The sequence below is a fragment of the Melospiza georgiana genome, chromosome 8 (assembly GCF_028018845.1).
Source record: "Melospiza georgiana isolate bMelGeo1 chromosome 8, bMelGeo1.pri, whole genome shotgun sequence".
Taxonomy (NCBI): domain Eukaryota; kingdom Metazoa; phylum Chordata; class Aves; order Passeriformes; family Passerellidae; genus Melospiza; species Melospiza georgiana.
Genome location: NC_080437.1, coordinates 37,302,637 through 37,316,260, shown reverse-complemented (window position 1 = coordinate 37,316,260; position 13,624 = coordinate 37,302,637). Strand labels below are relative to the sequence as shown.

The following is a 13,624-nucleotide window of genomic DNA, read 5'->3' as shown; positions in this document are numbered from 1 at the left end:
GTGTATGCCTGCATTGTAAGGCACAGCCCAACAATATTCTGAACACCTCTGTCCTGCCAGCTCCACGGCAGAGATGCCACTGCCCGTGCCCAGGGAAGCACAGCAGCGCTGTCCCCGAGGGGCTGTGCCCCTGTGCCCGGCACAGACCCCACACAGGCACAGTCTGGAAAAGGCGCCTTGCACGGCAATGGACACAGGTGTGACCAAGATTTCAATTACAAGCCAAATGATCTGATGCAACAGCAACTGGTGTCTCTCACCACCATCATTTGCTGCCTGGCCCATGCAATATCCCACTGCAAATGAGCTTTACATACTTTAGGCATCACCTCTGTCCATTCTCCCTGAGGCTGACCACATTTACCACTGGTAAAATCTAAATAAAAATAAAGGTTTTTTTTTAAACAAAATATCCATCTTGGTTTCTTAGTGCTCTTTTCTACAACTTTTGAGACTTACTATTTTCAGGTAAAATATTTTTTAATGTTTTAACATAGCTGCACACACATCCAGAGATTTTGTGCATTCAGTTCACCAACTCTCGCTGTATTTCTGACTCCTACTGAAGAATAAAATTTGCCATCACAACAGGAGTTGCTGATGATAAAGGTAAATACAATCCTGTTCCTTGATTTTCAGACAGCTACAGAATTCTTTCTACCCAATTTTGTTTCTGATAAGCAAGCAAAATATTGTTCTTTAATACACAGTGTAATTTTTTGGAAAAAAACTCCCTCTAGGCTTCCATTTATGGCAATGAAAATAGGTATTCACAGGCTTTTAATACACTGCAAATATGCAGAGTGTAAACCTTTCCTTCCCCCTGCCCTTTGCTTTAGATCATCATTGGGTGATCTAAACACTAGTGCATGATTCATACATAGATGTGAAAAACTTGTATTGCAGTAACACCCAGGAATAAACTGAAATGTGGAAAGAATGCACTTTTTGTAGGTAAATCTATTCCTTCTAAAATGAAATAATTCTTAAAAGGGGGATTTTATAGCATCTTCCCAGGTGATATTCTGCCTCAGTTGAGCTAAGTTTCTAGTCTAGAAATTAACAGGTGGCTTTATTAAAGTACTTATTACAGATTTGCATTATGCATCGCAATACTCCACTAAATTATTCAGACTACAACTTTAAAGTCCAGATATTGTTACTGGTTAGTTATATGTGTGTTTTTCCAGCCCCAGTCCCTGCCTGAGAAGGGCTGGCTGCCGGTGCTCGAAGGTAAGCACGGGATGACCTGCTTCCCATATTGTGACTCCAACCCCAGGGGCACAACCCGGGCACGTCAGACAGAGACAGAGACAGCTCGGTGTGTGTGCAGCAAACACCGGCCCGCCTCCTGCAGACAGACAGACAGACAGACAGGCACCGCCACACCCGGGCAGGCTGCAGTGCCTGCCTGCACCTGGCACTGGGACCGCACCACCTGCGAGCCATGGCCGAGCCCGTTCGCCCACGGGCACGAACCGCCAGCACGGGGAAAGCTCCCGGAGCCCCGCAGAGCCCGGTGCCAGAGCTCACGGGCACCCCAGGCCCGGTGTCCCTCAGATCCCGGAGCCGGAGCTCACGGGCACCCCAGGCCCGGTGCCCCTCAGATCCCTGTGCCGGAGCTCACGGGCACCCCAGGCCCGGTGTCCCTCAGATCCCGGTGCCAGAGCTCACGGGCACCCCAGGCCCGGTGTCCCTCAGATCCCGGTGCCACAGCTCACGGGCACCCCAGGCCCGGAGCCCCGCAGAGCCCGGTGCCACAGCTCACGGGCACCCCAGGCCCGGTGCCCCTCAGATCCCTGTGCCGGAGCTCACGGGCACCCCAGGCCCGGAGCCCCTCAGATCCCGGTGCCACAGCTCACGGGCACCGCAGGCCCGGTGCCCCTCAGATCCCTGTGCCGGAGCTCACGGGCACCCCAGGCCCGGAGCCCCGCAGAGCCCGGTGCCGGGGCTCACGGGCACCCCAGGCCCGGTGCCCCTCAGATCCCGGTGCCCCGCAGATCCCGGTGCCGGGGCTCACGGGCACCCCAGGCCCGGTGCCAGCAGCTGGCCCGCAGCAGCCTGGCGGCTCCGTCCCCTCCCGCCCGACCCGAGGCTGCCCGTGCCCGCGGCCCCGCGCTGCCGGCAGGTGACGGTGCTGGTGACGGATGGCAGGTGCGGGGCGGGCGCTGCTGTCCCCGCCGTCCCTGCCAGCTGAGGGCACAGCTGCCGCCACAGCGAGCGGGGCCGCGGCACAGGCCGCGGGATTCATTAGCTTAATGACGCCCAGCCCTATCACAAAGCACGAGATAATTGTATTTAATTTGTGTACGTTTTAATTACGGAGCACGCAGTGCCAAGTTTGATGAACGCATCATCTTCTCCGTTCTGCTTTGTCACCGCGTTTGCGTTAATTTGCATTGAGGCTGGAGGAGCCCCGTTTTTACCGTGTCACCCTTCCCAGGATGACGCCGTGCGGGACCTCTGCCTGCTGATAGCAGGGCCATCCCTTCCTGCAGGCACAAATTAAAAGCAGGTTTATGACCACATGCTCCGAGACCCTCTGGGGCCCTGGAGGAGGCGGCCAGAGAACAATCCATTCACTCATCTCCCCCCTTATCTATGATGGAAGTAGAAACAATTGCATCATTTAATTTACTGTTGCAACGGGGATACGGCTCATTGGCCCCTCGTTGTTTTGAAGATGGATTTAATTAACCTCCTATGAATCTTGCCAATACGTGTGGCAGCATCAGTATGGAATGAAAGATGTCAAAAAATCAGCTGCAGGGTAATGAGCATTTCTCAAGCTTGCTCTGCTGAGAGGACTCGTGGCTATAGAGCTTGGCCCCAGCAGAAAGCTGCGGAGCAGACTGAGTTAATACACTGCTGTCTGGCCTCTGGGAATCCATGCTCGGGTTTGCCTTAGACTACTAAGAAGAGAGGTAATTGAATAATTCCTAGTAGCCACATGTACCTTTAACGCAGAGGCCATTTGCAATCACTGGAAAATAAATAATTGCAATTAACTACACTGTTAAGTAAATATATCCAGTCCCTCAGGGAAGTAATCTGCATGCCTTTCTAAGTCTGGCTACAATATAAAACTCATCACAATGTCTATGAGAGTAATTTATAATGAACATTTAGCAGGTGCCTCAGATGTGTTGCTGCAATTTACCTACATTAATAAAGCTCTCCTTATTAGAACTGAAGTTGTATGCATTTTAATTTAACAAATCTTTATTACACTTTCCTTTTACAAAGGATGCTATTTCCAGCATTTCCTAGAAACATTTGAGCTTGTAAAAAAGTTAAAGTCTTTATGAGAGGAAGGTATTTACAGCAAACTGTTTGAGATTATAAAACCAATCCAGGACTTTACATGCTTTCCTAACTGGAGTGAAAACATGATGCGAAAATTGTAAGCTATTGATTTATTCCGTGATGTGCTGGTTTATCTCAGAAATAAAGGAACATGTTCTTTCTCTTACAAGAACGGTTTAGTATCACTCTAGTGCAGGAGGAAGGGGACCCTATTTCAGTTTTAAACTACCAGCCACAATGGAGCAGGACCTCCCGGAGCTCAGCACTGGCCATGAATTCAATGGTTGCACCTGATATCCCAAATGGACACGTGGGCACCTGCACGTTATCACTGCCCAGGAAGGGCAGCAGTCTGGTTTGGAAGAGGGAGGCACCATTGACTATGCCCACAACTACATACGCTTGCTTTATATGCCATGGCAGTATTTTTAATGCAAAGGAACTTTACTGGTTTCTCAAAGCAAAATTAGTCAGAATTAAAAGAAATAAAATATTGCTGTCTTTGTAACAACAAGACTGTGCAATTCTTTCATGCCTTTTTCCTGATGCATTCAAAACATCTTCTGCAGATATTACTTAGACTAAAAAACATACACACACACAAATATTTGCGGACCAGACAGCCAGATGGGTTGGTTGGTGGTGTCTCCTGAATGCACGAGGAGAGCAAGAGCCTCATGCTGACAGGTGACCTGTTTCTGTCCAGGGAAGCACATCTGTACCAAGGAGGAGATAATTAAGTCTCCACATCCATCCATCACCTGACTATCTCACTTGAATCAGCTTTTCAAATCAGTGATAATTGTCTAATTAACTATTAATCTTTTTCATGACAATTACTAATGGGTCATTTGTTGGCTGGAGTTTGCAAGGATCCTTGTTAGTGTCCAATGCATGGGATGAAACAATTTCAACTTAAAATATTTCTTCAGATTTGAGTAAGATCTAAATCAATTATTCAGAGGTGCAAAGGTGTTAATCAGCTTTTATTTTGAACAAGAGATGTTTGTTCAACAGAGAGCGAGTGATGTCTCAGAGGAGAGGTCCCCGTTTTGCAGGCACACACGGTGGCAGTGCCAGAGCGCTCCTCCAAGCCCTGCTGGCACGAGCACGCTGCATAAAGGGACACCACGCCCCCCCTGGCTTGCTCAGAATTAAAGACCACATTGTGCCAAGACAGCGTGATCAAATGGAAATTACGTGATTCACTGCAGCATCAGCAATATAGTGGCAGCTAAAAAGTCATGCCAGAATGAAGTCGTTCCTGTTTTATCAGATAATATAAAATCACATGGTCAGAGGTGGCAGAGAGGCACACTGCAAGTGAATGATGGAGTCAGACGTGTAAATTCTTATGAGCAGTTATTAGCTTTTAAAAAACATTTAATCAGCAATTCCAGTCCTGGCTTATCAAAGGGCTGCTTGGCAGAAGTCTAGAAAGGAAATATTCTGGTTGACTGTAACCCACAGAGCATACAGAGTGAGCAGACACGGTTAATTCTAAGATGAGGACATAACTTTTTTTTTTTTCCTGCAGGCAGAGCTTGAAAGCTTTTTGTAGGCCAGAATGTCTGGAATCCTGAAACACCACTTCTATTGCTACCTTTATAAATTTTCATATATGATACACTTAATCCCTCTCCAGCTTACCAAGCTGCCACCAACCCTAACAAGGTTTTAGTAATGAAAAAAAAAAGGTTTTTTCCCATTTTTCCTGGATACAAGGCAAGGCTATGGTTTACCTTGAGCAAATGGATTTTGCGATTAATGTGACTTTCTCCTAAAGCCTGACAAACTGAACTCGTTACTGGGCTGCCATTCTTGGGACTGAGGAGCACACAATTTAAAATTCTTTCCTGGAACTACAAGGTACTTTTCTAAGAAACTTCTGAATCAGCAGTCTCAGAAAGAGGGTTTTACTCCCAAAACAGTCAAAATAAGCTCAGTTTCTTAAGCCTGTTTATACCTTCCTAAAATGGACATATTGCATGAGGAAGACTTCTAGTATGGAAATTCAACAAATAACTTCTTTAAATATTAAAGTAAAGTAATTCTCAGAGATTAATACAGATTGTTACTATGGCCAGCTGACTGAAAAAATACTCTTTCTTGGTCTAGACCCACCTAAAATACTTGAATGGTAATTAAAACAGAGCAAGAGTGGTAAACTGGCCCACAGACAGAAGGAGAAATATTCCTCTGGACAAGCACAGCCACAGCTGGGAGCTGAGATGCTTTGGGCTGGGGCAGGGTACAGGAGAGAAGCAGCTCCAAGATCCAGCACAGTGCCTGGGCATGCTTGAATTTGTGAATTTTTATTATGTTAATATTTTTAATATTTTTTTTTAATATTATGTTGCAAACACTTCCATATATGCTGGGAATAGAGGTGCTGGAAGGTATCTGAAAGCAGTGGGCAAATAATCAGAATGCTGTAACACCCAAAAAAGTCTAGTATTTAAAAAAAAATTCAGTAGGCAAAACTTTGAATTTAAACATCAGCAAATCATCAGCCAGCTTTGCCAATATAAGATTAAGTGAATTTACCTGGCTGTCAGATAGAAGATTCAGGTCTTACAGCACATCTCAGAGTGATCAAAACCCAAGGAAATGCAGATCTTTCTTCTGCAGTTACTGCCTTACTAAACACATTCTGTAAGAACAAGGGTTATTTTTGCTGGCTGGAGCAGGGTGGTGTCCTTCAGAAGGCTGGACTCTTATGGAAGATCTTCTGGATGTTCTACAGTGATAAAGCAGCGGCATTCACGCTCCTCAAAGCGAGAGCCTGGCCCCGCTGGGACCTGCCCCAGTGAACTGCCCAGCAAACATACCTGGAAAATTCCCTGGGGCTGCCTCAGCAACAGCACCTGGCACTGCCCACGTGCCAGCAACCACCTCCCCTGCATGACTCCAACACAGGAAAGCACATTTTCCTAGCAAGGAAATCAATGTGACTTTAAATTAAGGCTCCCATAAGTGTTCAATAAATTACATATTAATGATTTATAGTCTATTAATTATGAATTAATATACATAACATTTTTTGCATCTGATTTAGGACACTGCACATCAGGGTCTGGACTCTACATTCTGAACAGCTCTCAGATTCTCCCTTTAAATGGCTTAATTGGGAAGTTATTTACCAACACACTTTATTCTTTATGTTTGATATAAGCACAGTCTACATTTACACAAGTATTGCTTGTAGCATCTCAGTGTTCAAACGTTCAACAGCTGTGGTCTCAAGAGGGAATTCAAAAGGTCAGCAAGAAAAGCAGAGATAAATTTAGTAACGTACACAAAGATGACAGGTCAATGGATTAACCCTTACAATTCCCAGTATTAACTCCGCTCCTGAATAGTCCAAAAGTGGTGAACATCCATTTGCATGGGCACACGGTTAATGGCAGAAGGGACTGGGACAGCCTCTGGAGTGGGGGGCTGCAGCTGAGCAAGGCTCTCCCTGGGGCTGGCACTGATTGTCTGGGACAGAAGCACCTCTGCCTGCTCCTGCTCCTGCCCTGCCAGCTGCACACGGCCGTGCCCACAGCACGCCTGGGTCACACCCTGCACAGCTGCTCCGGGAGGGGATCTGGGCCTGGACCTCAAACACAACCAGACCCCGAGCCCTACCCAGTGCAATTCCCTCTGTCCTTCCAAATGACACTTTGGGAATGGATCTGTCACCGAGGAGCCCGCCCTTACTGCCAGTGCTCTACTCTGGCTATTACCTCCCTCAGGACTGTCCAGAGGCAGTCCCAGACACATCAGACAACTGTTTCTTACAGCTCTGGGGTCTGCTGACATACAGATTTATAAACTACACCAAGAACAAAACACTACAAAACAAACTTACTGTGACTTTAGCTGTCCATGTATAAACTGGAAGTTTCTGAATCAGCTTCAATTATGCTCAATTAACATTGCAGAGTAGCTGGGTGAAGTTCTGATTACTGGGGTATGCTACTTCTCAAAAAAAAACCCAATAGAAAATCTGTATAATTCTAATGCTTTGTAGACTCATACAGGCTTGCATCTTAGGTAGGAAGAATGTGAAAATGAATTTGATTCATCTTCCAATTACACCTTTTGTGCTCACATGCAGCAACGTAAACCAGAAGGGGTAAAACACTCCCAACATGCAGAGTACTGTGTCAGCCTCAGAAACCTCTGGGCTCACCCTACTTGCTCTGCAGCTCACTCAGTTTCCATCATTTGGGGCTAGTGATACTATTTTGTTTGATGGGGATGATTTTGAAACTGACAGATATAAACATAGAAATCTTAATCTATTGGTACTAAAGCAAACAGCCTGTGCAGTTTCAGTCCTGCAGGCTGCTGGCAGTATGTGAGTCAGGAAAAGCTTGGAGCACCCTCACCAGCACTGAGTGCAGGGCTAACTCTGCTGCAGTGTGACTGACAGGGGTTCTCACACAGCAGCATCCTCAGTAACACCACCACACCACGAGTGAAGAGGAAACGCGTAACAGTTCTCTGAAGTGAGCACCAACAAGTGATCTCTGAACACTGACGAGAGCTATGGCAGCCACAGGGCAGCAGAGCAGCTTGTGACCCTTAGCACATGCAGTATGAAGCTGCATATTCTGAATTGGTGACTTGACTTTCATTTCAACTATGCTTTAGGCTTCTTGGCTGGCTGACTGCACTACAGAAAGGATTCCAAGAAGAAGTTATTAGCTCCATATGAAATGCTGTAACATCAAACTCCAGTTTTTCAATGGATGGACTACTGATCATGTAAGGAAGGAGAACAGCACTGCACCTGAATGGGGGGATGCCAGCCTTTGGCACACAGGACATTTCCCACAGTTAGATTTACAAAATAAAAACTTTTGGCTCAAAAGATGCATGCCCACCCTCAAGGACACCAAAAAGACATTGCAGTACCTCAGAGAATTAAAGTGTGAAAATCATAAGATTAAATACCCATTTCAATTTGGGTATTATTTCTTACACCACCTTACCTGGAGTTTCAGCATTCAGGTCAAGGTTATCTCAACTTATAATGAAAAAAGTTGAGTAAGTTATTTTCACTTTATGCAAATTTCCTAGTCACCCTTCCACATCAAGATGCTACAGGCACAAAGGTCTGTACTGATGACTGCCTGTACTTTTAAGGTGTGGAGTTCTACCACAGACATTGAGGAAATGCCTCTTGTTTTTCCTCAGAGTAGGAAGGTAGTGCAGCACTTCCTCTGTTTGCAGGCAATCATTCTGATTCACTGCGAGCTATAAGGGGATGGCAAGAGTCACAACCACACAATGTTAGTTACTTGCTGGATGTTCCTGTTAGAAGCAGTGTTGGGCAAGTCTGATGTCAATATTAACATTACTTTGTCATGTCACCTTTAGGTTTTCTACAGGAAAAAAAAAAAAAGATAAATCCAACCTGGTAGGGTCTACAACAGAAGAAAAAGAGAAGTCCTACCTCTACTACTGCTTTGGCATCCAGTCTGAAGTTGAAATCTCCAAAGACAAAATATGAAACTTTCTCAAATCGCTGATCGATAATTCTGGAAAAAAATAAAAACAGAACAAACCCATCATTTGGCTTTACAAACACGCAAGAATATACAAGGACACACATGTTATCCTTTAGCACAGTCTCAGAAATAATTATTGGAACCATCAAAACTACCAGTTTATACTGGACCAATATATTAACCATATTTTTCAGTTGATTTTCTTTGCTTAGGCAATTTTATCTCCAGCTCCTGTACAACAGTGCATCTAATTTCCCATGTCTGGCTGACAGAGCAAGCTGGGGAAAGCAACAGTTCATGCAAATCTTGCAGAAGTGGCATTTGGGGACCATGGAAATCTTGAGGGTATCATGGAGGTCCTTCACACCTTGGAAAGTTTAAGGATATGGCTTTGGTCTGGGCAGGTAAGAATTAGGAATGCTGAATTAGCAGCGAGTTCAGAGTACGTTTGAGCTTACTGATATATAAGCAATGTCACCTGTGTTTTGGGGTACTTTGTGAACAACACAAGAAGTGACAGGGCTGGGCTGGAATCAATCATCCCATGTGACAGACTGAGCATCCCTGAGGTTCCCAGAGCAGCCACAGCTCTCTCGAGGCAGCTCTCTGTTGTTCACAGCAGATTTCTGCTGAGGCTGTAGCTAACACCTAACAAGTAATTGCTCCAGCTGTGAAGATTGACTTTTCCTCAAGCCTTTGCTCAGTCTTACCCAGGGAGATATGGCATTACTATCCATCTTTCAAATCTCATATTATTAAAAGCTGTCATATTATTAGCTAATCTATCATTGGCAACAGTTGTAAGGTACTCTCAACAATACACGATTTTACAGCTTCTAGAGATCTTGGCATTTAGAAATCCACCAAGTCGCACTTATTTTCAAATCAGGAATCAATGCAATTCATCTCCTATCAGTGGCTGAGGAAGGCATGAGACACCCAAAACTCAACTGCCACAGCCACCAAGAATTTATACAGACAAAATGCCCAGAACCCCCCTGGGTGTGCAAGGTGAGAGAACTGAGGAAGGAATGCAGACAATGCCCTGTGAACGTTCTGGGAATACACCCACAGGTAAGCATTACTGTCAGAAACTCCAGGTGAGCCCGGCAGGGCCCCCGTGGGCAGGTGAAGCACTGTCCAGCAGGCTGCTCAGGAGGCAATTGTTTCACATGGCTTCACAAGTTCTAATGCACTACACCCAGTCATTCTCAAAGCCATAAGGAAAGATGTAACATTGGATCTGCAATGAGATACTGCTTCTCCTCTGAAAACATCTCACAGTTTTCGTCAACAGTAATCTATTACATAAGGAATATTATTCTATGGAAAAAATTATGTGCATTGGGCCTAAGACACTGATCATTTGAGGAAAATCTCTTGCAAAGACTTATCTGTTTCCGCTATGAAAATCTCCAATCCTCCATTTAGCTGACAGATTATTGCAGGCACTGTTAATAAATACTGCCCACTGTCAGCTCCCAGCAAGCCCTGAGAAAAACCTGTCACTCCTGACCTGCACAAAACATTAGTTTGATTAGTGTCCTCATGGAAAATTGAAGGAAAATGAGAACTTAGAAGTTAAACCATTTACATTGCCACAGTTTGCTAAAAGTTAAACCATTTACATTGCCACAGTTTGCTAACACTATCATTGCAAAATCACATCAACAACTTACACATCAGAACAAGACTTTGCTTTGCCAACTGTCCTGATTCAAGGATCAGCTTTGGCTCTGGTCACTGCCATTTACTGCTGACAGAGGAATGACAGATATTGCAGGAATGACATCAAGGTCCACTGAAGGCCTCTTGAAACAAATTTGGATTATGAGTACCATGCCTGTGATTGAATTATGCAAAGACAGATTTTCCAAATAAATAGACTATTAAAAAAATAGTCTGTGAAAATGTCTCCAAACTGATGACTGAAACAGCAAATTAGTCTTCTTCTGATCAATTAATGAAAACTCAGCCGTTTCGTAGTCCTGCATATTACCTGATTAAAATGCAATTTATATACAAATCATTGTCAGCTCTACAACTGATAATTTTTGTCCAATTTCTCCCCTAGTAGCTTATCTTGTCGGACATTTTAGAAAGAGTGTCTCATGATAGGTTAGAGTCCAAATGTTACCTCAGAATGATGCTCCAAGTGGCTTCTGACACATCTCTTTCCACAGGTGGTGAAACTACTTCAGGTGCACAAGAAAATTTGCAACGGTGGCACAGCAAAGGATGCACACATTTATGTACTTACTAAGTGATGTGGGGTGCCCAACAAGGAAAATTCCTTTAAGCAACTCAACTTAATACACGTATGCAACCTAATGTCCTTGCCATTACTTACTATTAATAAGTGGAACTTACTGTTAGTTCAAGAGTTCCCAAATCTTAGACCTCTTTCAGCAGTTTGGAACTCTGATATCTTTGTGCTGAAATGCCTCCTGGTACCTAAAACAGCCCTGAGTCAATGGCACAAGAACCAGATTTCCTGACTGTGGTTTCAGAGTCTGACCTCAGGCCTGCAAAGGAGGTGGCAATAAAGAGGAGCACAGCAATGTCCCCTCCCTGGGACCACGCAGAACAGCTGCCTGTCACTGAGGGCACTGGGACACTGCAAACACAGCCACTCTGGCCAGGGACACAGGCAAGGTGCTAGGACTGGGCTGAGAGCTAAACAAAAGTCCTCTGCTCCTCGTGTTTCCATGTTCTAAGCCATAAAAATGTACAGATCAACATCTGTACAGGCCACTGAGAATTCAGAAGACAAATTTTTTTAAAAAGAATGAGTGCTTGCAGAAAAACTAGGAAGGCTTCCAAATCTATGCCATTCTCCTTTGCTTTTTGTTTCTAAAAAATATCTTTCCTTTAACTACGAATCAAATAGTCCTTTAAAACTGCCACCATGAATCACTCAATGAAGTGATAAATCTGAACCATATAAAAAAAAAAAAAGCAGCCAGCCCGTGTCACCAGTATAAATCCAATGGTTTTAGTGGGAGGACCCAGTGCCATTTCCTTTAACAACTTTTACCAGCTCATCCCAAAGGGTTTCAGCACACCTGAAGGCTCTATTCCTGTACAGCTTTAGATAGCTTATGACAAAAGAGGTGACTCAGTTATTCATGACTGTACAGAGGGCACAATTCTACATGCCAGCACACACAAGTCATCAATGCCTTCAATGGCCAGGCTGCTTCTTGTGACCTGTGCAAGGCCATCAGGAGGGGACAGGGGTTCAGAGTGGATCCAAAACTCAAATGCAAATGAAACAGGAACCTTTTCCAACAGATGACAGACAGCCCTTCCATTCCAGAAAGAGAAATCTTCATTTTGAAAAGGGTGGAAGAACACATTCACCCTCCTCATCCTCTGCTCTTGCTCCAGAAGGAATCACTCATTGGAAAAGAATTTTTCGACATTTTAAAACATACAAAGAAAGATCTTTACTTCCGCACATTTTGGAAATCAATATAACACATTGGCAAATCAATCAATATAACGAACTGGAAAAATCAGCTGCACTGGGAAAAAGCATGCTCCCATCTGGGCTTACTGCTGTCCCTGGTAAACTTTAGAGCACACAACTATAAACACCACAGATGGTTTCACCTCTTCCAAAACCACAGAATTTGTAACTGCACAGAGAGTCCTTGATAACAGACTCTTCATACCTGGAACACATTTCTTGAATTATTTTGCCAGTTTCAAATGCATTATACATTTTTAATTGATGGCACTAACTGAAAGTTTTCTGCACTGAATGGGTTAGTGTCTGTCTTCACATCTTGTTTTATTTTGAGAAGTAGCAGGGACTGTTTTAGCCACGACAGGGGAGTAAGAGAAGGAAACATTCAAGTAATTGTTACTTTCAAGTGGAGTTTACAGTCCAAATTATCCCCATGCTGAAATGTTTTGATGAGTTAAATACATGATTTGTACTTTTTTAAGGAGTAAACTTGACTGTCACTGCAAATTAACACTAAATTACAATTTACTTGCTGCAAAATAAATACATGCAATTCTTATTTTGGTCTAATAACTGCAATTTGGCTCACTCTGGCTATCAGCAAGAGCTTTACAGGCCCAGGAAGAAGCCCCTGTGTGGCACAGAGACACCCATGCCCTGCTGTGCCAGCCAGGCTTTGGGCAAAGCTCGTTCCCTCAGCAGGGCCCGTGGCCTGGCGGACCCCGACCCGCTGTGCTGTGACAAAGCCATCTGTTATTCTGGGGCACCAGGAGAACCATGAGGAGCCTCTGCCCTCCCGAGCCGCGCGGCTGGGATGGAGTGGGGCTCGAGGAGGGGTCCCTCCATGCCAGGGCAGGAGCCCCTGCTCAGGGCTGCTCGGGGTGCCCCCAGCTCCCTCTCGGCCTGGGGGGCAGTGCCAGCCATGCCCACTGTGACGGTAAAGTTTTCTCAAAGTCACTTAGGAAATGTCGCATCCCTACCAAGACTAAAACAAGGAAGAGAGAGCAGTTCATCTTCTCAACACAACTTGAAATCTGGGCCTATTTATTAATTTCAGTTGCTACACACAGTAGGGTTTAGTGCACTCCTAAAGTGAACAATTCTGTGTTATTAGAATCCCTGAAATCCTTTTGCAATATATTTTAAAGTACTCCTTGTAGCAGCTAAAAATAAAGTTACTTGGTTAAATGCACCTCTTTTTATAAATGCTGTATGGAACACTGTATACATACTTCAAAGCACTGAAATTCAGCCAGAAAATTAGAGAATCAGCTTCTCCTTGCTTTCATATTTTCCTTCTCCTATACTGAATCCCCTTCACAGAATGGAGAAGACAAGGAAG

At 44.6% G+C, this 13,624-nt stretch overlaps 1 protein-coding gene across 2 annotated transcripts in view; it reads right to left on the bottom strand.

The window, feature by feature from the left end:
- The window catches only part of INPP5A (inositol polyphosphate-5-phosphatase A), a 181,251-nt gene that overhangs the window by 48,189 nt on the left and 119,438 nt on the right, over positions 1 to 13,624 (bottom strand). For both annotated transcript variants that reach the window (XM_058029581.1, XM_058029580.1), the window contains exon 9: positions 8,756 to 8,840. In XM_058029581.1, the coding sequence (XP_057885564.1) occupies positions 8,756 to 8,840 (85 nt within the window). The remainder of the gene's footprint in view (positions 1 to 8,755; positions 8,841 to 13,624) is intronic.